General features: G+C 32.6%; 2 protein-coding genes and 1 long non-coding RNA gene across 5 annotated transcripts in view; 1 reads left to right on the plus strand and 2 right to left on the minus strand.

Annotated features, from left to right (window-relative positions):
* Positions 1 to 886: 886 nt before the first annotated feature.
* Positions 887 to 2196, minus strand: LOC148284068 (uncharacterized). The gene is made up of 2 exons (XR_015825418.1): positions 2040 to 2196; positions 887 to 1344 (listed from the first exon to the last, which is right to left on the minus strand). It is a non-coding gene; the product is annotated as an uncharacterized LOC148284068 (long non-coding RNA).
* A 6564-nt stretch (positions 2197 to 8760) lies between these two features.
* Positions 8761 to 13361, plus strand: LOC148284069 (peptide chain release factor 1-like, mitochondrial). Its single transcript, XM_088242716.1, has 3 exons — positions 8761 to 9616; positions 11217 to 11471; positions 13058 to 13361. The coding sequence occupies exons 1-3, from the start codon at positions 8882 to 8884 to the stop codon at positions 13307 to 13309; spliced, it is 1242 nt and encodes a 413-aa protein (XP_088098842.1). The 5' UTR covers positions 8761 to 8881; the 3' UTR covers positions 13310 to 13361.
* Positions 13362 to 15515: 2154 nt separating this feature from the next.
* stj (voltage-dependent calcium channel subunit straightjacket) overlaps positions 15516 to 18325 on the minus strand; it is a 35547-nt gene continuing 32737 nt past the window's right edge. For all 3 annotated transcript variants that reach the window (XM_088242715.1, XM_088242714.1, XM_088242713.1), the window contains 3 exons: positions 17187 to 17263; positions 16308 to 16509; positions 15516 to 16011 (listed from right to left, as the gene is read on the minus strand). In XM_088242715.1, the coding sequence (XP_088098841.1) occupies positions 15886 to 16011; positions 16308 to 16509; positions 17187 to 17263 (405 nt within the window). In that variant the 3' untranslated portion in view covers positions 15516 to 15885. The remainder of the gene's footprint in view (positions 16012 to 16307; positions 16510 to 17186; positions 17264 to 18325) is intronic.

Consider the following 18325-nt stretch of genomic DNA (forward strand, 5'->3'; position numbering starts at 1 on the left):
TTCACAAAAGTCAACAAGTGGAATAGTTGAGGAAATGTGGATGTCTAAACATGGGCAGAATAGTGAATGTTACAGTGTGTAAAGTGGCCACTTAAACCAGCCAATGACAGGTCATAAGCCCTATAAATGCCCAGACTTCCATATTCCCTTCTCAATAATAATTTCCCTCTCTGTGGCAATAAATTTAAATAGGAATAACTCCCTAAGGAAGAAAATCCAGCCAGTCTGGACATACTGAAACATTGTTAAGGAATTTTTATAATAATCGAATGCTGCCGGTTGTATTAGATGTTAACATAATAATTTGGCGGCCTCCGTGGTGTAGCGGTCAAGACGCTTGACTCACGCACGGAAGGTTCCGGGTTCGATTCCCGGTGAGAACACAAAAATTAAAGAATGTGATTTTTCTCAAGCCTGGTTGTTCTGTAATGTAATTCACCACTGTAATTGGGCCTCCTGGCCTGTTGAGGTGCAAAAAAAAAATGAAATGAAATTTAAAAACTATACTTTATAAACTTAAAAATCTAAATTACATTAGGGTCTCGTTAAAACTGCTCGTATATAATATAGTAAACTATAATAAATAAAAAACCTTATTTTTTAGTTTTGACTACTTTAAATTTATTATAACTCAATCTTTTTATGATTTACACATGTTTATAATTATGTTTAATATGTTATCATATCTACGTCTATGCGTAAATTTATCTTGTTTGATTGACAAACTGACTAATTACGACACCGCGAGGAGAAAATTCTAATATTATATAGAAAATTAATAATATTTCTTACACGTGGTCTTTTCCAACTATGAAACTAAAACATGAATAAACTATATCCATTAGAAACATATCACGATTTAGCAAACAAAAAAAAAACAAGCAAGGAAATAATGATTTATGGTTATATTATATCATATATAAACCTACAGATAATTATTTTTAAAGACTTCTAGCTTCAATATCCATGAATTAATAAAAATTTAAGAGTTAATTAAATAAACATCTTCCTTATGTGTAATACGCCATTTTTCCAATTATTGTATTTTCGCGGAGGATACGTTAGAGGCGATTACTACCTAGTTCGAGTTACATTTAGCGTAGGGGTAAGTTTCAGTCAGCCAGCGGCGAGTTTCAGCTAGCGCGGACACAGGGGGGTGTAGGTTTCGCCACACCACGGTAGCAAGTTGACATTGCAGAATGTTCCACTGGGGCAGCGAATCAGTTTCGGAGTACCGAGACAGGTCATAACAGCGTTTTTGGAGACGCATTGCACGTTGAGACCGTTACACTGGGCGCACCCGACGTCTCCTGCAACGGGAGTCAGTCTCATCATCACAAAAACCTATGGATACAAGAGTTTTAACAGATATTATAATTGATTAATTTTTAATCTAACAACATATTAATAAAATAACAATGTTTGAACAAATCTTAAGCGCTACTTTAATATTAATATATTTTATGCGATTCAGAGATCTTTTTAAACTATGTAATCACAGTATTTTTGTGTTATGTTTTGGAATCCAATCATGTGGCGAGTTCTCTTTTGAAGTTTGATCAAAACAATTTTAAGTAGATAATTGATACAGTATGTTCAAATTTTCGTAGATAAATACTAAAGTATAGGCAGAAAGGTACGGTAAAGTTATACAGATATAAAATTTACTATTTTCTAGACTCATAAATTTTGTACTTTAGCACGTTTCAATAGGTTCTCTGATTTTGGAAGGTATCCAAAATAAAGAAATATACAAGAGTGTATAATGTGGAGTGTTTTGTCTAGTTAGGACATTATCAAACGTTTGACATTATCAAATTTAGGATACCTTACAAAATTTTAATATGCAATTCTACCAATTAACAACATACACAATAAATAGGTAAGTACTCTGATCTTAGGATAAAAATGTCTGCTTTTTTACATCAATCAAAAACAGTATTTTGTTTTTAAAAACAACTTTTTTGTCGAAATTGTATATCGTTTAACTAGAACAAATAAATGTATCGATTCTAAATAATAGGAAAATAAAAACTCACCACACAGAATGCCAGAAATACTGTCTTCATCGTGTTTTTGTTGAATTTCTAGTAAAAATAAAATTGTGACGTCGACTTCTTCGGCGACTCGATACTTACACTGAGCAGTGGCTTTATGTTATTGTTATTATACTAGAACCAAGTAGCTATCTTTTAATAATTATCTTATCGATTTGACACATTTATAACCATTTTCAAGAATCACAGACTGAAAAGGTTTATTGAGTCAGCGATGAGTGATAACTTTACTACTTCTGGGAAACGGATGTATTTGTTATAAATTATAATTTAAAAAGCAGTTAAATTATTCCACAATAACCGTAAAATTTGTTTAGTTGCATCATATTTTTTTTAAAAAAACGTATCTCCATTTTATTATACGTCGTCGGTATATTTTTTTAAATTTAATTTATCATGGCTTTTACCATTCTTGGTAATATTAGCCAGAAACATACAACATTTACAAATGTTAAATGGGAGCAAAACAATATTACAGAAAAATCAGATAAACCTTTAACAACTTTATAATACACCAGCGGACCCGACATACGTTGTCCTGCCCGAACATTGGCTTGCCTGCCATTAGCTGGTTCAGCAAACGTTTTTTCGATAAACTATATACTAAGTGACATTTGACATTGAGTTTGACATTTCAATCTTTTCGTTTCGTCATTGTGTGATTTGCTGTTGCCCAAAGCAAATCCAAAAAAAGTGTGCATTACCTCGTTATTCTGCGCCGATTGGCTAAGGCCCGGTTGTATGGTCGTTAGTAATAGTAAAAAATATGTAGCAATAGTCCAAAATAGAAAAAATGCGTTATTTCATCTATAGTAACTAAAGGTGGATAGTAAAAGTTTTTAATGATAGAACATAATAGATCTCAAAATTAAAATAACAAAAATTGGAAAAAACACAATAATCACAATAATAATTTGTATTATTAAGAAAAACACACAAAACCTTAATAATACATATTTAGTACTTTTTTTTTTAATAATGTGCAAATTTTGATATGGTTTGAATGCTTTTGTTTATAATTTTTCTTCTTACTCGGGCACGTATCATATTAAACGTAAGTTTTTTTTTTATTATGGGTACTGAATTCATAGCGTTTGAATCTAATTGTACCTACAAACTACATGACACTAACTTACATATAATCTAAATTATTTTAATATTCCGAAGTTATTACATTAGTAAAATACCTATCATAAATATATATTTTAACAGAAATACTTAAATTAGGTCATTTACCGGGTTTATGATTTGTCATTGGCCTTATTTACAAAATTTTGATGCGTTATTATTCGGTTTTACGATACCTACATAAATATTACGGTATCCCCACTTTACCTACTTAGATACAGGTACTTGTATATTAGATATAAAATATGAAAACAACGCAAAAACTTGTCCCTGTAAATAATAAAGTCATCGCGATTGTATTTTCTCAGCAAATCCGGAGAATAATGTTTATGACAAAGACATTATCTTATCCAAATACACTAAACCCGCCATGAATTTACAATAACAATTGAAGACTATAGGGAAAGAATGGTGTAAGTCACATTTTGGTCAAAATTGACTTATCTTATGAATGCAGTTTTGTTAACAATATTTGGTATTTTTCATCATCACTATTCACACAGTTTTCCCTGAAGATGGCTCCTGCAATGGTAGCCGAAACGTCGGATCAAATCCAACATACACGGTATCACCCAAAAAAGATACATAATATTGATCACTATTCCCTTTCCGCACCAAATGGCGCATAGGGCACTGCATCGGTACACTAATTGCAGCGTATCTCGATCATTTTGTTACACGAAGGTAAAATTATCAGGGATATTTATTTGATACTGTTAAATGGAAAAAACAAACAGAAGAAGAAAATTAATAGTCACTGAGATATTCGCTCTTAAAATATGGCAAACAGGGATGAAAAAGGTGCAAGTCACAATATCCTATAGGTACTAAATATTTTTTGCTTAGGGCAGAAATTTATACAGGTAACTTGTTCCTACCGTCGACAGGCGACTACTTTACATCATAGACTAACAGCGAAAATTAAAAATGCAATAAAAAACAAATATCATCATTAAAAGGACATAAAAGTCATTATGGTTTAAATAAAAGCTCAAGAATCAGACTTTTGATATAATTGAGGCTAATATATCCGCTTTCAGATCGAGTACAACTTTTTATTACCGTTTTATTAGAAAACATGTCCCGTTCTAAGCAGACCCATTCGCGAATTACAAATTAAAAAATAAAAATCTATTTGGATATCTCATTGAAAACATTATAATAGTTGGCGAGGTACAATAGTTGAAGATACCTACTTTAGCAGTCACAAAAGAAAAATATAAATATCTTTTGGATTTATAGAAGCTTTCAAGCCCCCAAGCAGCCATGTACATATTTAAAAAAATTCAAATGTAATCTGTTACTAGTGACATACGCCATTTTTTTCCTGTTTTTGCTGACACACCCTTTTCCCGCTGAATAATTTGACTTACGATTTTTGGTTTTCATTTTAAGTTTACATAATGAAATATTTGTAATTTTTTTGTTTCAATTTATCTAAAACAAACATACATCTAAAAAAATATTTTAAGGAAATGCGAAGTCGTAAACTTTTAAAACGAGTTTCTCAACATCTAAATTTAATGACTTATTTTATTTTTTCTATGTATTCTTTAATTTCCATATTATTTATATTTACTGTTTACATTAATTCCACCTATAAACACTAACATTTCACTTCACTAGAAAGATAGAAACGTTATTATATAATTTATTAAATATTACGTTTACATAAAAAAAACTATTTTAAACTTCAAAGAATAATTATGTAGCTACATTGTTAATTCTGAAGATATAACCAACACAATATAAATATTATATTATTATACGTATTTTATTTATATTTTTACAGAAACAATACCAAAAATAATCCAAATGAATCGTAAATATCTAAATTTCTAGATTGAAATATTCTAGATAATCTAGATACACGCATTATAAAAACACTATCAGGCAACGTAGTGTTATTATAACGCGTGGTTACGTGCTAGGATATTCGGCCCTTCGGGCTTTAGTTGATTAATTAGGATCTCGTGCACTGTGAAATTTTACCCATTGCGAAAATGAAATTAAAACACAAACAAAAAAGTTATGCTGCATCTGATGTTTTGTGTCTCCACAGGATAAAGGAAAAGCTAGACTTGACGCTCTACCACAACTTGGTTTCCATTTTTTATAGTGAGTTATTTATGGCCCCCAAAATTGGAATATTTGTGTAAATCATAAGAACATATTTTTTTCTTTAAATAAAAAATAACAAAAAGAATAATGTCACGCAGAATAATGCTACCAAAGCATATATAATATATTAAATATCCCGGCGGCCTCCGTGGTGCAGTGGTTAAGACGCATGACTCACGCATGGTAAGTTCCGGGTTCGATTCCCGGTGAGGACACAAAAATGAAATGTGTTTTTTCTTAAACCTGAGTGTACTGTGCTGTGAATCAAAGTGCGAAAAAATCTATCGATATACTGAATTTCATCGAAATTCTACTGATTATTAAACAATTCCATTTTTTCCATAGATTTTACTATTTATTCGTCCCCAAAATAAGCAATCCACTTATAAATTAATAAACCAAAAACTCACTTTTTTCTGTTTTCTCAGTAAGCCATGTTTTCTGCCATCTGTTTATTTTTAACATTATAATTATTTTCTTTTTTTATATTACACCACAACAGGTCAGGAGGCCGAATTACAATGGTGAATTACAGCACAGAATACCTACCCAGGCTTGAGAAAAATCACATTTTGAATTTTTGTATTCTCACCGGGAATCAAACCCAGAACCTTCCGTGCGTGAGTCAAGCATCTTAACCACTACACCACGGAGGCCACCTAATAGGTTATTTATACTATGCCTATAGATAATACTACTTATAGAATATTTCTTATCCTTCGGTCGTACATAATACATATTATGTTGATTTTTATAACTATTATTTTTAAAGCTGATGAATTAAAATTATGCCATTTCTCTTTATAATTTCATAGTTTCTATTTTATTAAATTAAATATCGTGTATCTTTAAATAAACGTAATTTTTTTCTGCTCATTTATTTCACTATTTTATTATAATTAAGCTTAAATTACGTAAATTATTATGATCTCACTCATTAAGAACAAATAATCCAAACATACTTTGTTAAGCACTTACAAAGTCACTATTATTACTTTTTATGTTTAAATGTGACCACAGTTCAAAGAAAAGAAAATACATTAACAAACTAACAGAGAGTAAACTTCGATTTTATAACCTAAACATATTTGACGTTTACGTAAAACCAGTCCTGTGATAAAAGAGAGAGAGAGCGCTTTACAAGTGTATTCCACTTGCGTCCTTAATTGTTTTGTTTGGTGATGAGGGAGATAGCGCTTTACAAAACGACGTATGTGTACGACTATCACTGGCATGTCGAACATTCTACTGTAGCACGAAATAACATGGGGTGGATTCATTAATTATTATTTTTTAATTATTTCATTTATCAATAGGCAGGTAAAAACACAAAACAGTACACCATAAAGCACTAATCTCCACTCGATTTATTTTATCAAATTTTCACCCGCGAGTAGAAACTTAATAAATGAAACCAAAAAGAAAAATAATAAATATGTTTCCACCCATCTTAATTTTACCGGACCGAGTGAATTGGCGCAATACATGTGAAACGGGCCTGTACCGGACACACACAATCAGTCATTTTTAGAATAATAATATATATGGTACTATACTTGTTCTTATTTGTTGACTATTTATTTATTATTTGTCCCTATCTAATTATTGGTAGCAATAATTTATTCGAGTCACAAAACTACATGATTTGACTGTTAAAATATGGGAAACGGAAACGATGCCAGACGACTGGAACATCAATGTTATATGCCCCCTGCACAAAAAGGGAGATGCCATGAACTGTGATAATTACAGAGGTATAACACTGCTGGACACAGCTTGCAAAGTCTTTGGTGCATTCTTATTTAAAAGACCTCTCCCACATGTCGAAAATATAGTAGGACAATACCAAAGTGGATTCAGACCAGATAAATCAACAACTGACCAAATATTTGCATTGAGGATCATACTGGAAAAATGCTGAAATATAACGTTGAGACCCACCACATGTTTATTGACTTCAAAGAGGTATATGACAGTATCAAGAGGTCGAAACTGTACGAGGCAATGGTGGAATTGGGGATTCCGAAAAAGCTAATAAGACTCACTAAGATGAAAATGTCTAAAACACAACGCTTGGTGAAGGTTCAAAACAGCAAGTCAGATCCATTCCAGACGTACAACGGTTTTAGGCAAGGTGATGCACTGGCATGCCTGTTGTTTAATGTTGCTCTTGAAAAATCTATAAGAGATGCAGGAGTAGAAAAAACAGGAACTATTTTTAGAAAGACCACCCAGATATTAGCCTATGCAAATGACCTAGACTTAATCTCCAGAACTGTCCCGGGATTAAAAGATGATTTCTTAAAGCTTGAAATGGCTGCAAATGACATGGGTCTTAAAATTAATAAATCTAAGACTAAATACATGTTTGCAAGAAAGTCACAAATAAACTATGTACAACAGGCAATTGACGTTGGGTCACACCACATAGATGTCAATTCCTTTAAATATTTAGCTACTGAAATGACTAATGATAACAACTGTAGTACCGAGATTAGAGCACGGTTCTCGGCAGCAAACATATGTTATTATGGCTTGTTTAAACATCTGGGATCCAAATTGCTCACTAGAAAAACTAAGACCATTATTTACAAAACTCTCCTCAGACCGGTCATTACATATGGTGCCGAATGCTGGGTTATGACTAAAAGAGATGAAAATATGGTATTAGTAATCGAAAGAAAAATATTTAGGAGGATATTTGGTGCTGTCAACCAAAACGAAGTGTGGAGGAGACAGTTTGATCATGAATTAGAGGCACTGTATGGCGAACCCAACATTGCACAATTCATCAAAATAAGAAGATTACAATGGTTGGGCCATTGAAATAAATGAAATGAAATAAATAAATGTGTACAGAATGAATGATAACTGCACCCCAAAAAATATTATTTACCACTCCGGAAGGCAGACGAAGCAGAGGCAGACCAAAACTAAGATCGCTGGATAATGTGGTAAGTGACATAGGAGCGATTGGCCTGACGAACTGGAGAAGAGCCGCGGGGTGCAGGGACGAATGGAGACAAATTCTGGAGGAAGCCAGGGCCCACAACGGGCTGTAGCGCCACTGATGATGATGAATTTATTCGAGTATTTAAATATGTCCGAGTCGTTGTGAACATTTGAAATTTAACCCTCTAGGAAATATGACGATTTCGGAAAATATTTTTGAAAAGAGCATCCTAAGCATTATCAATATATTTAAAGACGTTGCGTAATTTTTCATTATATTTCCATTCTTATTATTATACTATACATTTTCATTTTTTATTTCCTTAGAATTGAATTAATTTAGTATGAAAAGACGGTGCACATAATAATTACTTTATATTCAATATGTATGTTATCGAATTGTAAGAATTTTATTGAAAAATGTTTTTTGACATAGGTAAGTACTCGTAAATATTAGTATATTTATTTTATTTGCAACACATTTTATTTTATGGCAGGAATTTCTAGTGTCAGCTGTCAATTTTGACATAATAATAATTTGTTGAGGTTATGTTAGTGTTGTTGAAAAGTGTATTATCTATTGAAACGAGTTCCCCTTATTTTATTAATTAATAAAAATCAAAATGAATTTCTTACGTAACTTGTATAAACTAACGTCTTTTCAAACAAAATTACCATCTCCTAAAAGTTTTGCTTTTGCATTCAGACATTGTTCATCAAAACCACCATTAGATATCTCGGATCCTGCGGTTTTAAGGTACCTCGAATACATAAAAAAAGAATATTGGAATTTGCACACTAAATCATCCGTAAATACATCCGAGAAAAATAGACTGAAACAATTATTACCCATTGTTAAAGTATTGGAAGAGCGATTGTGCATCGTTGAGAATTTAAACAACTTAGAAGAATTAAACGAAAAGGACTCGAAGGATAAAGACTTGTTACAATTAGTTAAAGAAGAAAGAGACACTTATAATGAGATATTAAAAAAATTAGATCAAAAACTTGTCAACTCACTTTTAGATGATAATGTTAATTATGGATCTACAGACGCGATTTTGGAGATAGTGTCAGGTGTGGGGGGTCAAGAGGCCATGCTGTTCGCGCGGGAAGTGTATAACATGTATATGGGGTATGCCAAGTACAAGGGCTGGATGTGGGAGGTGACACAGCTGGACAGTACGGAGCTTGGTGGGGTGCGCAAGGCGGAGGCGGTGGTTTCCGGAGTGGGGGCCTTCCAGTGGCTGCGGCTAGAGGGAGGTGTGCACCGCGTGCAGAGGGTCCCCGCCACGGAGAAGGGAGGGAGACTACACACGAGCACAATTAGTATTGCTGTCATGCTGCAGCCATCAGAAGTAAGTAATGACATAGACCGTGTCTAAAGGCTTCATACTGTAATAAAAAAAGCGGTTCAATTATTTCATATGTGTTTTAAACCAATTGCATAGGTCTTGAGTTAATAGACGTTTGCAGCTCAAATCCTTTTGCTAGAATGTCCATAAGACCTATGCCATTGGCGTAAAACGCATTTGAAATAATGAAAATGCTTTTTTCAGAATTGTAGTTTAAAACCTTTGAACTTGGTTGACATTATATGTAAGTAATCAATAAAAACCGTGTACTGATAAAAGCAACTCTGAGTTAGCTAATCAAAGTGACCTTTTAAAAAAATAATCAACATACATTAACACCTTGATCTTTCCACTGAAAGTACCTAGGTGCACTTTGTTTTTGAATTTTTTTGCACCACAACAGGCTAGGAGGTTAAACTACAGTGATGAATTACATTACAAAACACCCAGGCTTGTAAAAAATACTATTTCAATTTATCTGATTTCACCAGGAATTGAACCCAGAACCCCCCCTGCGTGAGGCAAACATCTTAGCCATTACATCACGGGAGTCACCCGTAGTTTAAATTATCTTAAAATGAAGATTAATATTTTTTATCACTCAATTTTTTGTTTTTGTGGTTTGTATGAAAAAGAAATTAAAAATAATTTTGAACACATACTGTTCGTTTTTGAAATTCCTTGCATCGCTCTTGTACTTTTTAGGCCCAGAAGGGCATGCCCAAAAAAGTAGTGAAAAATGTTTATTACGATTTTAAGTATTTTTTTATTTTTTGAAGAGAAAATAAATATTAGCGTTCTATAAATTACCCAAATATTTCAATTTTATTAGAAAATGGGAATCATGTTGGGGTAGAGTGGGGTTCGAACCTCGGACCTTTAATCTGTGAGTCTGCAACACTAGCCACAGGACCACAACCCAATTTAATTGTCATGTTATATTTTTAAAATAAAATTGTGGTACAATATATAGTAAACAATTTTTTTTTTTAAATTCCGAATGATTTTTATATAAGAAAACAATAATAACCCATTTATTTACCATGAGGAATTTCTACTACACTATTTATTCTTTGGCTAGGTCCATTTTTTTTTTTTAGGAAATAAGCATTAGCGCATAAAAACATATTTTAGGCAATTTTCTCATATTTGGTATGTAGATATACACATTGTATATAGTTTAATTTTTATGAAGTGTAATTTAAATAATTATTTTTGAAATGGTGTCTAAAGGCTCAATTTGATTATTATAGGTTCTTTCCAAAAATGTTTCAACAAATTATAATAAACAAATAATTTGTATCGAATCAGAGTCTGATGACTTGTAAAAAAGAATTGCGCAACTCAAGTAATATTTAGAGACAGTACGCATAATGTACATATTTGATTACAATAACAGGCTTTTTTATAGATAATTTTTAAAACGTGTCATTCAACAGATTGTTTATTAATTCAGTAATTTAAAAAAAATGTTATGTGAAATAAAACTCATGGTTCAAGCACCAAATCAGCTGTCAAATTCCATTTTTAATATGTATATAAGTGTTAAACCACCGCAATTAAATAATCTTGTCTAGTATTTACTGTAATATTTCTTGTCCAGATAGAGATAGTTATTCCCAGCGGTGACATCCGAGTAGAGACCAAACGGGCCACTGGAGCCGGAGGGCAGCACGTCAACACCACAGACAGTGCTGTTAGGATCGTCCACCTGCCAACTGGGATGGCCACAGAGTGCCAAACTGAGAGGGACCAGCACAAGAACCGCAGGGTTGCCATGGCCAAGTTGAGGGCTCTCCTTTACCAGCAACAATCGGAGAAGCAGGTACAAGAGGAAAGGGCACTTAGAAAGTCACAGGTGAGCATAACTAAATGATAATATATGATCTATAATGTCGATATACGAGGTGTGTTCAGAAAATAACAGGAATTTTTAAATTTCGCGGGGTTGGAGAGTCTGAATTGCTATGCAACAAATTTTTTTGAATTTTGTACAAAAACAGCGGCAAATGGAAGTTGCTCAGGTTTCACTAAATGAAGTCAACGACGATGCAAGATTACTGAAACATGTTATAAAAGGTGACGAAACATAGGTTTACAGATATGACGTCGAAACTAAGGCTCAATCGCCAAGACGAAAATCTCCAAATACGTCAAACCTTAGCAGCTGCCACAAACAAAGTAAACAATGAATACAGCTGAAATTACTTCAGGGGCATGCATACCAACATAATAATAAAAAAAATACAATCGGACTATCCAAAGCCGCGAAATTTAAAAATTCACGTTATTTTCTGAACACACCTCGTATATTGAAACAGAGATAAATAACACTTTTGAAAAAGAATATGCATGCCTAGGCAATTACATGGCTTATGATCTGTCATTGACTAGTTTTAGTAATCTGTTTACGCTTTATGCATACCATTACGCACCATTCTGGCCATGTTTGTACATCCATATTACTCCAACTCTTCCATCCCGTTTTTGTGAAATAAAAGCCAAAACCCTTATTAATTGACCATTATAAATTTTTATTTGATTTGACAAGCCATATTAAAAACACATTTCCTTTAATAAATTTTACGACTATTTTAAACCACCTAAAAATGTATATATTTTGGTAAATATTAAGAATACATATTTTTTTGATGAATAAAAAAAGAGGATAGTAACAAAATATAAGCAGGTACTTAACAGATTATGAAAAGTGAAAAACGACATTATTTATGTACAGCTGACTATACATATTTTATCTGAAATTTGTGTTTAGCTTTACACAATTCGGGATAGATATAACTGGTGGGAAAAAGTCGGCTCCCACCGGCTGTCTAATCTGCCCTCGGGCCTCGTTTTATAGGTTCTGTGGGCAGTTAGTTGGCCCTTTGGGCTTCTGTTGATTTGTATCTCGAACACCCAGAAAGATCGCCCTTTTTTGAATTCATTGTTTTATATTACTATTCCTAATCTTACTGGCGTCAAATCCTGTGGCAGTAATAGACCGCAGCATAAACAAATGAAAGCTAAAACTATAAGAAATCACACAAATAATGGACCTATTGAATGCGTTTCACCATTGTGGACCACAGAGATTGGATATAAGAATAATTATTTAGATTTCATAGATCCTAAAAATAATTATCTTAATATTTGATGTGTTTTTTTATTTTATAAAGCCCTGTTACAAGATCATAAGATCTTACCTAGAAGAAAGAAATATGTGGTGATATCTGACAGTAGTCATTTCTCAGCAACCAAATTCTCTATTGTAACATTCATGGAGAAGGATACAAAAATGTGTTTAAATGCTGATTTTGAAATTAGCTAGTTTTAGGAATCACCCCACTACATAATTTATTTAAAGATAATTTTTGTCATTAGTCAATTTAGGTACATCAAATAAAATAATGTGATTCTAAAATTTATTTTATACTCTGTTTCCAGATTGGTTTAGGACTTCGTAACGAGAAGATCAGAACATACAACTATAACCAGGACAGGGTAACGGATCACCGAATAGGGGGAGCGGGAGGCACAGTCCACGATCTAGCTAACCTCATGCAAGGAGGAGCCGTTCTGGACCAGCTGATCATTAGGCTAAGGAAGTTCACTCACACACAGGAAATATTAAACGACATAGAATTCTTTGGGAATGCAGATAAAGAAAACAAAACCCTGCTCAAAAATAACTGTTGAATTTCTATTTACATTATACTAGGACAATAAAAACAAATGCTTTGATATTCAATAGAACGATTTATTTATACAACATACATATTATGTTTATATACATAAAAAGGCACACAGACTGTACAAAACGCTTTTTAAACATTTCAACCCATTATACAAAATCAGTATATAATATTATGCATTTTCAATAAAGGAATGGAGATAGGAAACATTAAACAACACCAAACATTATAATGTACTTATACTATAAATAACACATTTTAAAAACAACTAGTCTTTTATACCAAGGAATGTATCAGTACATATGAATAAAAAACTATTTTCTGTAACAAATTTGAAATTTTCATCAATAAATAAAACATTTATCAAATTTTGATGAATTGGGATAATAATTTATAAATACTTGACTATTTTTATACCAGCTGTTTGATAATCTAGTTTTATTGATTTAGCCTAAACTAATGTTTTTTTACAAAAACTGGAATATTCTTCCAATTTTAGTATGCAAAATTCAATATGACAAAACCAATTAATTTGTAGATGATTCATAATCACATGGCAAGCTAAATCGAAAAATATTCATTTTCATAAAAAATAATAATAAAATATAAGCAGATAATATGAAAAGCCAAAAAAACTATGATACTTCTGTACAGTCAGATATTATATTTGGCTTAAAACACTTGGGAGAAATCGAATCTCAGAAGTCATTAAAAATAACAATATTCCTACTTATTAACATATTTTTGATTTTGTAAAAAAATTCAATTAAGCTCTACATTTCCATCAAACGAAGCATTGTGTCAGATAATTATTTGAATTACGTACCAAAGCTATATTTTTTTTATCTACATCATAATTTAAATATAATAAATTTGCATTGGTACAATATTCAGGCAAGGGTACATCAATATAAGTAGTTTAATTTATCTAGTTAAGAAAAAATATTCTTGATAGTCAAAAGGATTGATTTCAAATAAAAAATTACGTTGACCGAAATAAACTCAATATTTCCTTACTAGAACGTTTAGATATTATTATTAAAATGGACAGTATTTTGGAATGGATTAATTACATTCTTTGCAAATATAATTAAATGTAAGCATCGTGGAATGTTGTACTTTGATCAAAAGTTCATTTTATTTATATGGAAAATGCATAATCCATTTTATTTTGAATATGTATGTACATTTTTCTACAGTATAAAAATGGGGTTTTGTAATCCCTCTTTGCAATAATATATTTATTATAAATTACATTACAGGAGTGCCTAATTGGCTTGAGCTTTTTAAATGTTTTAGTAAATATTTTAAGTATATAATGTGTTAGATTAGATGCATCTCAAGATCATTGAGTAAAAATTTACCTAAAGGAAAATTTTGATAAAAAAAATAAATAAACTGTCTTATATCGCAAGGAAATATAGGTGTCTGAGTTTCTATAGTTTGGTAATATAAAGACAAGGTAAATCAACACATTTTATTTTTTTTGATAAAAAGAAACATTTACGTTCTTTTGATTTCCCAAACAATTCAATTTAGGGGGCATTTTCAACGAGTTGTAAATAACTCACTTTAGAAAATGGTAATCAAGTTGTGGTATGTGGGTTCGGACCTCTGACTTTTGATCCGTGAGTCCGCAACACTAGCCACAGTACCACAGCTTGTAAATTTGCATGTTATTCAATGTTAAATCATTTGTTGTAACATTTCATTTTGAAAAGCCAAAATATTTTTATTATTTATTTATGAAATAATATATTATGTATAATACTTTTTGAACCATTGAAATGTAAGGAATATTAAACGTTTACTTCAGTAGTGGTAACAGGTGTTCCAATTTTAAAAATTTTGAGGTCTAAAACAATGATTTGGCAGCCCCCGTGGGGTAGTGGTTAAGACTCTTGCTTCACACAAGGAGGATTCCGGGTTTGGTTCCCGGTAAAATTGCAAAAACCAAATGTGATTTTTCTCAAATCTGGGTGTCCTGTGCTGTAATTCACTATTGTGATTTGCCCTGCTGGCCTCCTGTGGTGCAAAAAAAAATACAAACACAAAGAAATATTCTCTTCGCCCCAGGATGCCAAAGTCTAATATGCTACTACAAAAATGAATATACTATAAAAATATATAAAAACTGCAGAATAAATTCAGTGGTTTTTATATATTTTTTTGATTCGTTAATAGACTATCAAATGAAGTCAATTTTTAAATTTTTTTTATAATTTGAATTTACTTCGCATGTGACATCTCAAGTCCTCTTCTTCTTCTCGATGAGTTATTCTGATTTGTCAGTTACCTCACCGTAAACCGGAAATCTGTCACAACTTTCTTATCATCGGTTGATTCGGAAGAACTAGTGACATCATGCAAAGTAGTTCGTTTTTATTAAAATTAATTAATTGGATAAATAACCCCTTTGTTTGGGAGCATCAATTACATTTTGTATGCAATTAAATTAATGTTTGTGACTTTTTGGAACTAGAGTCTTCCTATGCGATTGGACAAGCTGCTATTAGCTATTAGACTTGAAGCTAATTTCAGGGTATCAGGATCACAGCAAAGAGCGTAGGTAATATTAGTTTAGCACGTAATATAGTATCTCCCTGGTATTAGTTGACTGAGAACAGTAATGAGCATCGTAAACAGCGGAAGCTTCCAGGGTACAGTTGTATGGGAAGCTCCACCACATAACTCGATTTGGCTCTCCTATAAAACAAACAGATAAGATTTCAAAACAAACAGTCGGATTTAGCGCCCCGTCACTTATGAAAGGGGACGGAAATAGATACATTTGTAAATTAATACGAGCGTGTTATTCTCCCCTCCCTTGTAACCAAGTGTCTGGTTCTTTGTGCCAACTGAACCTATGGCAGGTCCGGCCCTGATCTCAAGATTAAAAGTGAATTTCCTCAAATTCTGGTTGCTTTGTGCTGTGATTCTTCACTGTGATTTAGCCACATGGCTTGTTGTGTTGGAAAAAATAACTTTGTGTTTTTTCTTACATTAGGGTGAAAGTTGATGCAGGAATGGAGTTTCTGCCTGGGCAGGGGTCGCGTGGAGGCTCTCTCGCAGGCGAGGCTGTGGTTGCGCTCCACGGGGAGAGGAGAAGGTCGCAGGGGAGGGGCCAGGTCGTCCTGGGGGCATAGGGAGTCCACCACCACCAGCACCAGATTGCTGTCAGGAATCATTTGCACCACGTACGCCCTGTACGTCGTTCCATAAATAAGATTATTGTATAAGAGAGTTAATATTTAAATTTAACGCAACAGAGAGGGAAAATATTTTTGAGAGGGGAATATGAATGTATAGGCATTTATAGGGCTTATGACCTTTCATTGGTCACTTTACACACAAACTGGTATTAAAAAAAATTGAAAAATTGAAAAGTATTTTTAGGCATTGCCTAGTAGGTGAAATAATTTAGCCAGATGAATTTCACCCACATAAATAAAGGTTTTAGCTTTTTTTTAAAAAAAAGAAAATTACTCGAGTTCTTATTATTTACTCAAATATTTCAACTCTCAAACCATTTCCTAAAAGTTGTAAATAAATTGTGCTGGAAAAACGGAAATCGAGTTGTGGTAGAGTGGGATTTGAACCTCGGACCTTTGGCCTGTGAGTCCACAATACTAACACGGGACCACAACCCGGTTCACAAAAGTCAAGGAAGAGTTGAGGAAATGCCAATGACAGATCATGAGCCCTGTAAATGCCTAGACTTCCATATTCCCTTCCCAAATATGTTTTCCCTCTCTGTCGCAATAAATCTCGAGACTATTGAAATTTATTTATCTAAATTCACAAGCAATGAAAAATGGCATAAAAGTTTACACATTTTCTACAGTAAAAAAATCTAGCGCAGATAGGTCTATAATAATTACCTTTCACATCCTTTGGCTGGGTTTTTGTAGGGAGCTCGATCCTTATCTGGGTACTGCTGGAGTTGATACAGCCAAACCTATGTGAGTGATAATCATATTAGGATAAATATCTTCTTTAGATTTCCATTTTCTAAAGATTTCCCTATCAATATATCAAAACGGAAAGTCTTTTTAATATTTTCCAATTATGAATTAATAAGGATCTATGAAATGCTGTTGAGTAAAATGAAATGTGTCGTGGTCCCGAGGTAGTATTGTGGACTCATGGACCAAAGGTCCCAGTTTCAAATCCCACTCCACCACAACTCGATTTCCATTTTTCCAGCACAAATTATTTACGACTTTTAGGAAATGGTCTGAAAATTTTAATATTTGAGTAAATAATCAGAACTCTAATATTTCTCTTTTTTAAAAAAAACAAATATTTTTTGTACTTATTAATAGCATAAGAAAATATTTTTTAATTTATCATTCAAATTCCTGCGAAAACAATTCATCGAATTAGCCACGCCCCTAATACGTCACAATTCGGTTAAATTTTTACTTTTATTTGTGACTGTTTAAATTTAAATAGCAGGGAGTCACGAATCTTGACGTCAATTTGTCAAGACCAAACATGTCACATGTGTTGAAAATTATGAATGAAAACATTTTTCCACAATATACATATTGATTGTTTTAAAACACAATTTATTTTTCTAAATCCATCTAGTATATTTTTATCGGTATGTGATATTTGCTTTTTGTATTTGTTTACCCTTTTCCAGGATCATCACGGTATGTTCTATCGTCCTCAATTCCACCTCAATCCCAAAACTCAAAAAAAATCTCTCCAGCAGAGTAGTTTCATACTGAAATAACTTTCTATACATGATAATAAGTATTTGAACATTATTTTTCTGCTACTTTCTCGCAAATGCCTCCCCAACACTGTGCGAAATAGACAACTGCATGTCGTACTGATGATGCCTAACTAAAATCGATGTTCATTGTCCGGTTTTCCGCATCTCAAAATTGAACCGATTCAGTTTATTTTAAGAAAAGAATTAAATTTTCCATGTTGGTACCTTTTGTGTTTTTACAAAATAGTTATTATATTTGTATATTGGACGTCCGAAGACGGCAGATAAAACTGGGCG

The sequence above is a fragment of the Micrasema longulum genome, unplaced genomic scaffold (assembly GCF_059751315.1).
Source record: "Micrasema longulum isolate JH-2025_06_02 unplaced genomic scaffold, ASM5975131v1 h1tg000161l, whole genome shotgun sequence".
NCBI classification, from domain to species: Eukaryota; Metazoa; Arthropoda; class Insecta; order Trichoptera; family Brachycentridae; genus Micrasema; species Micrasema longulum.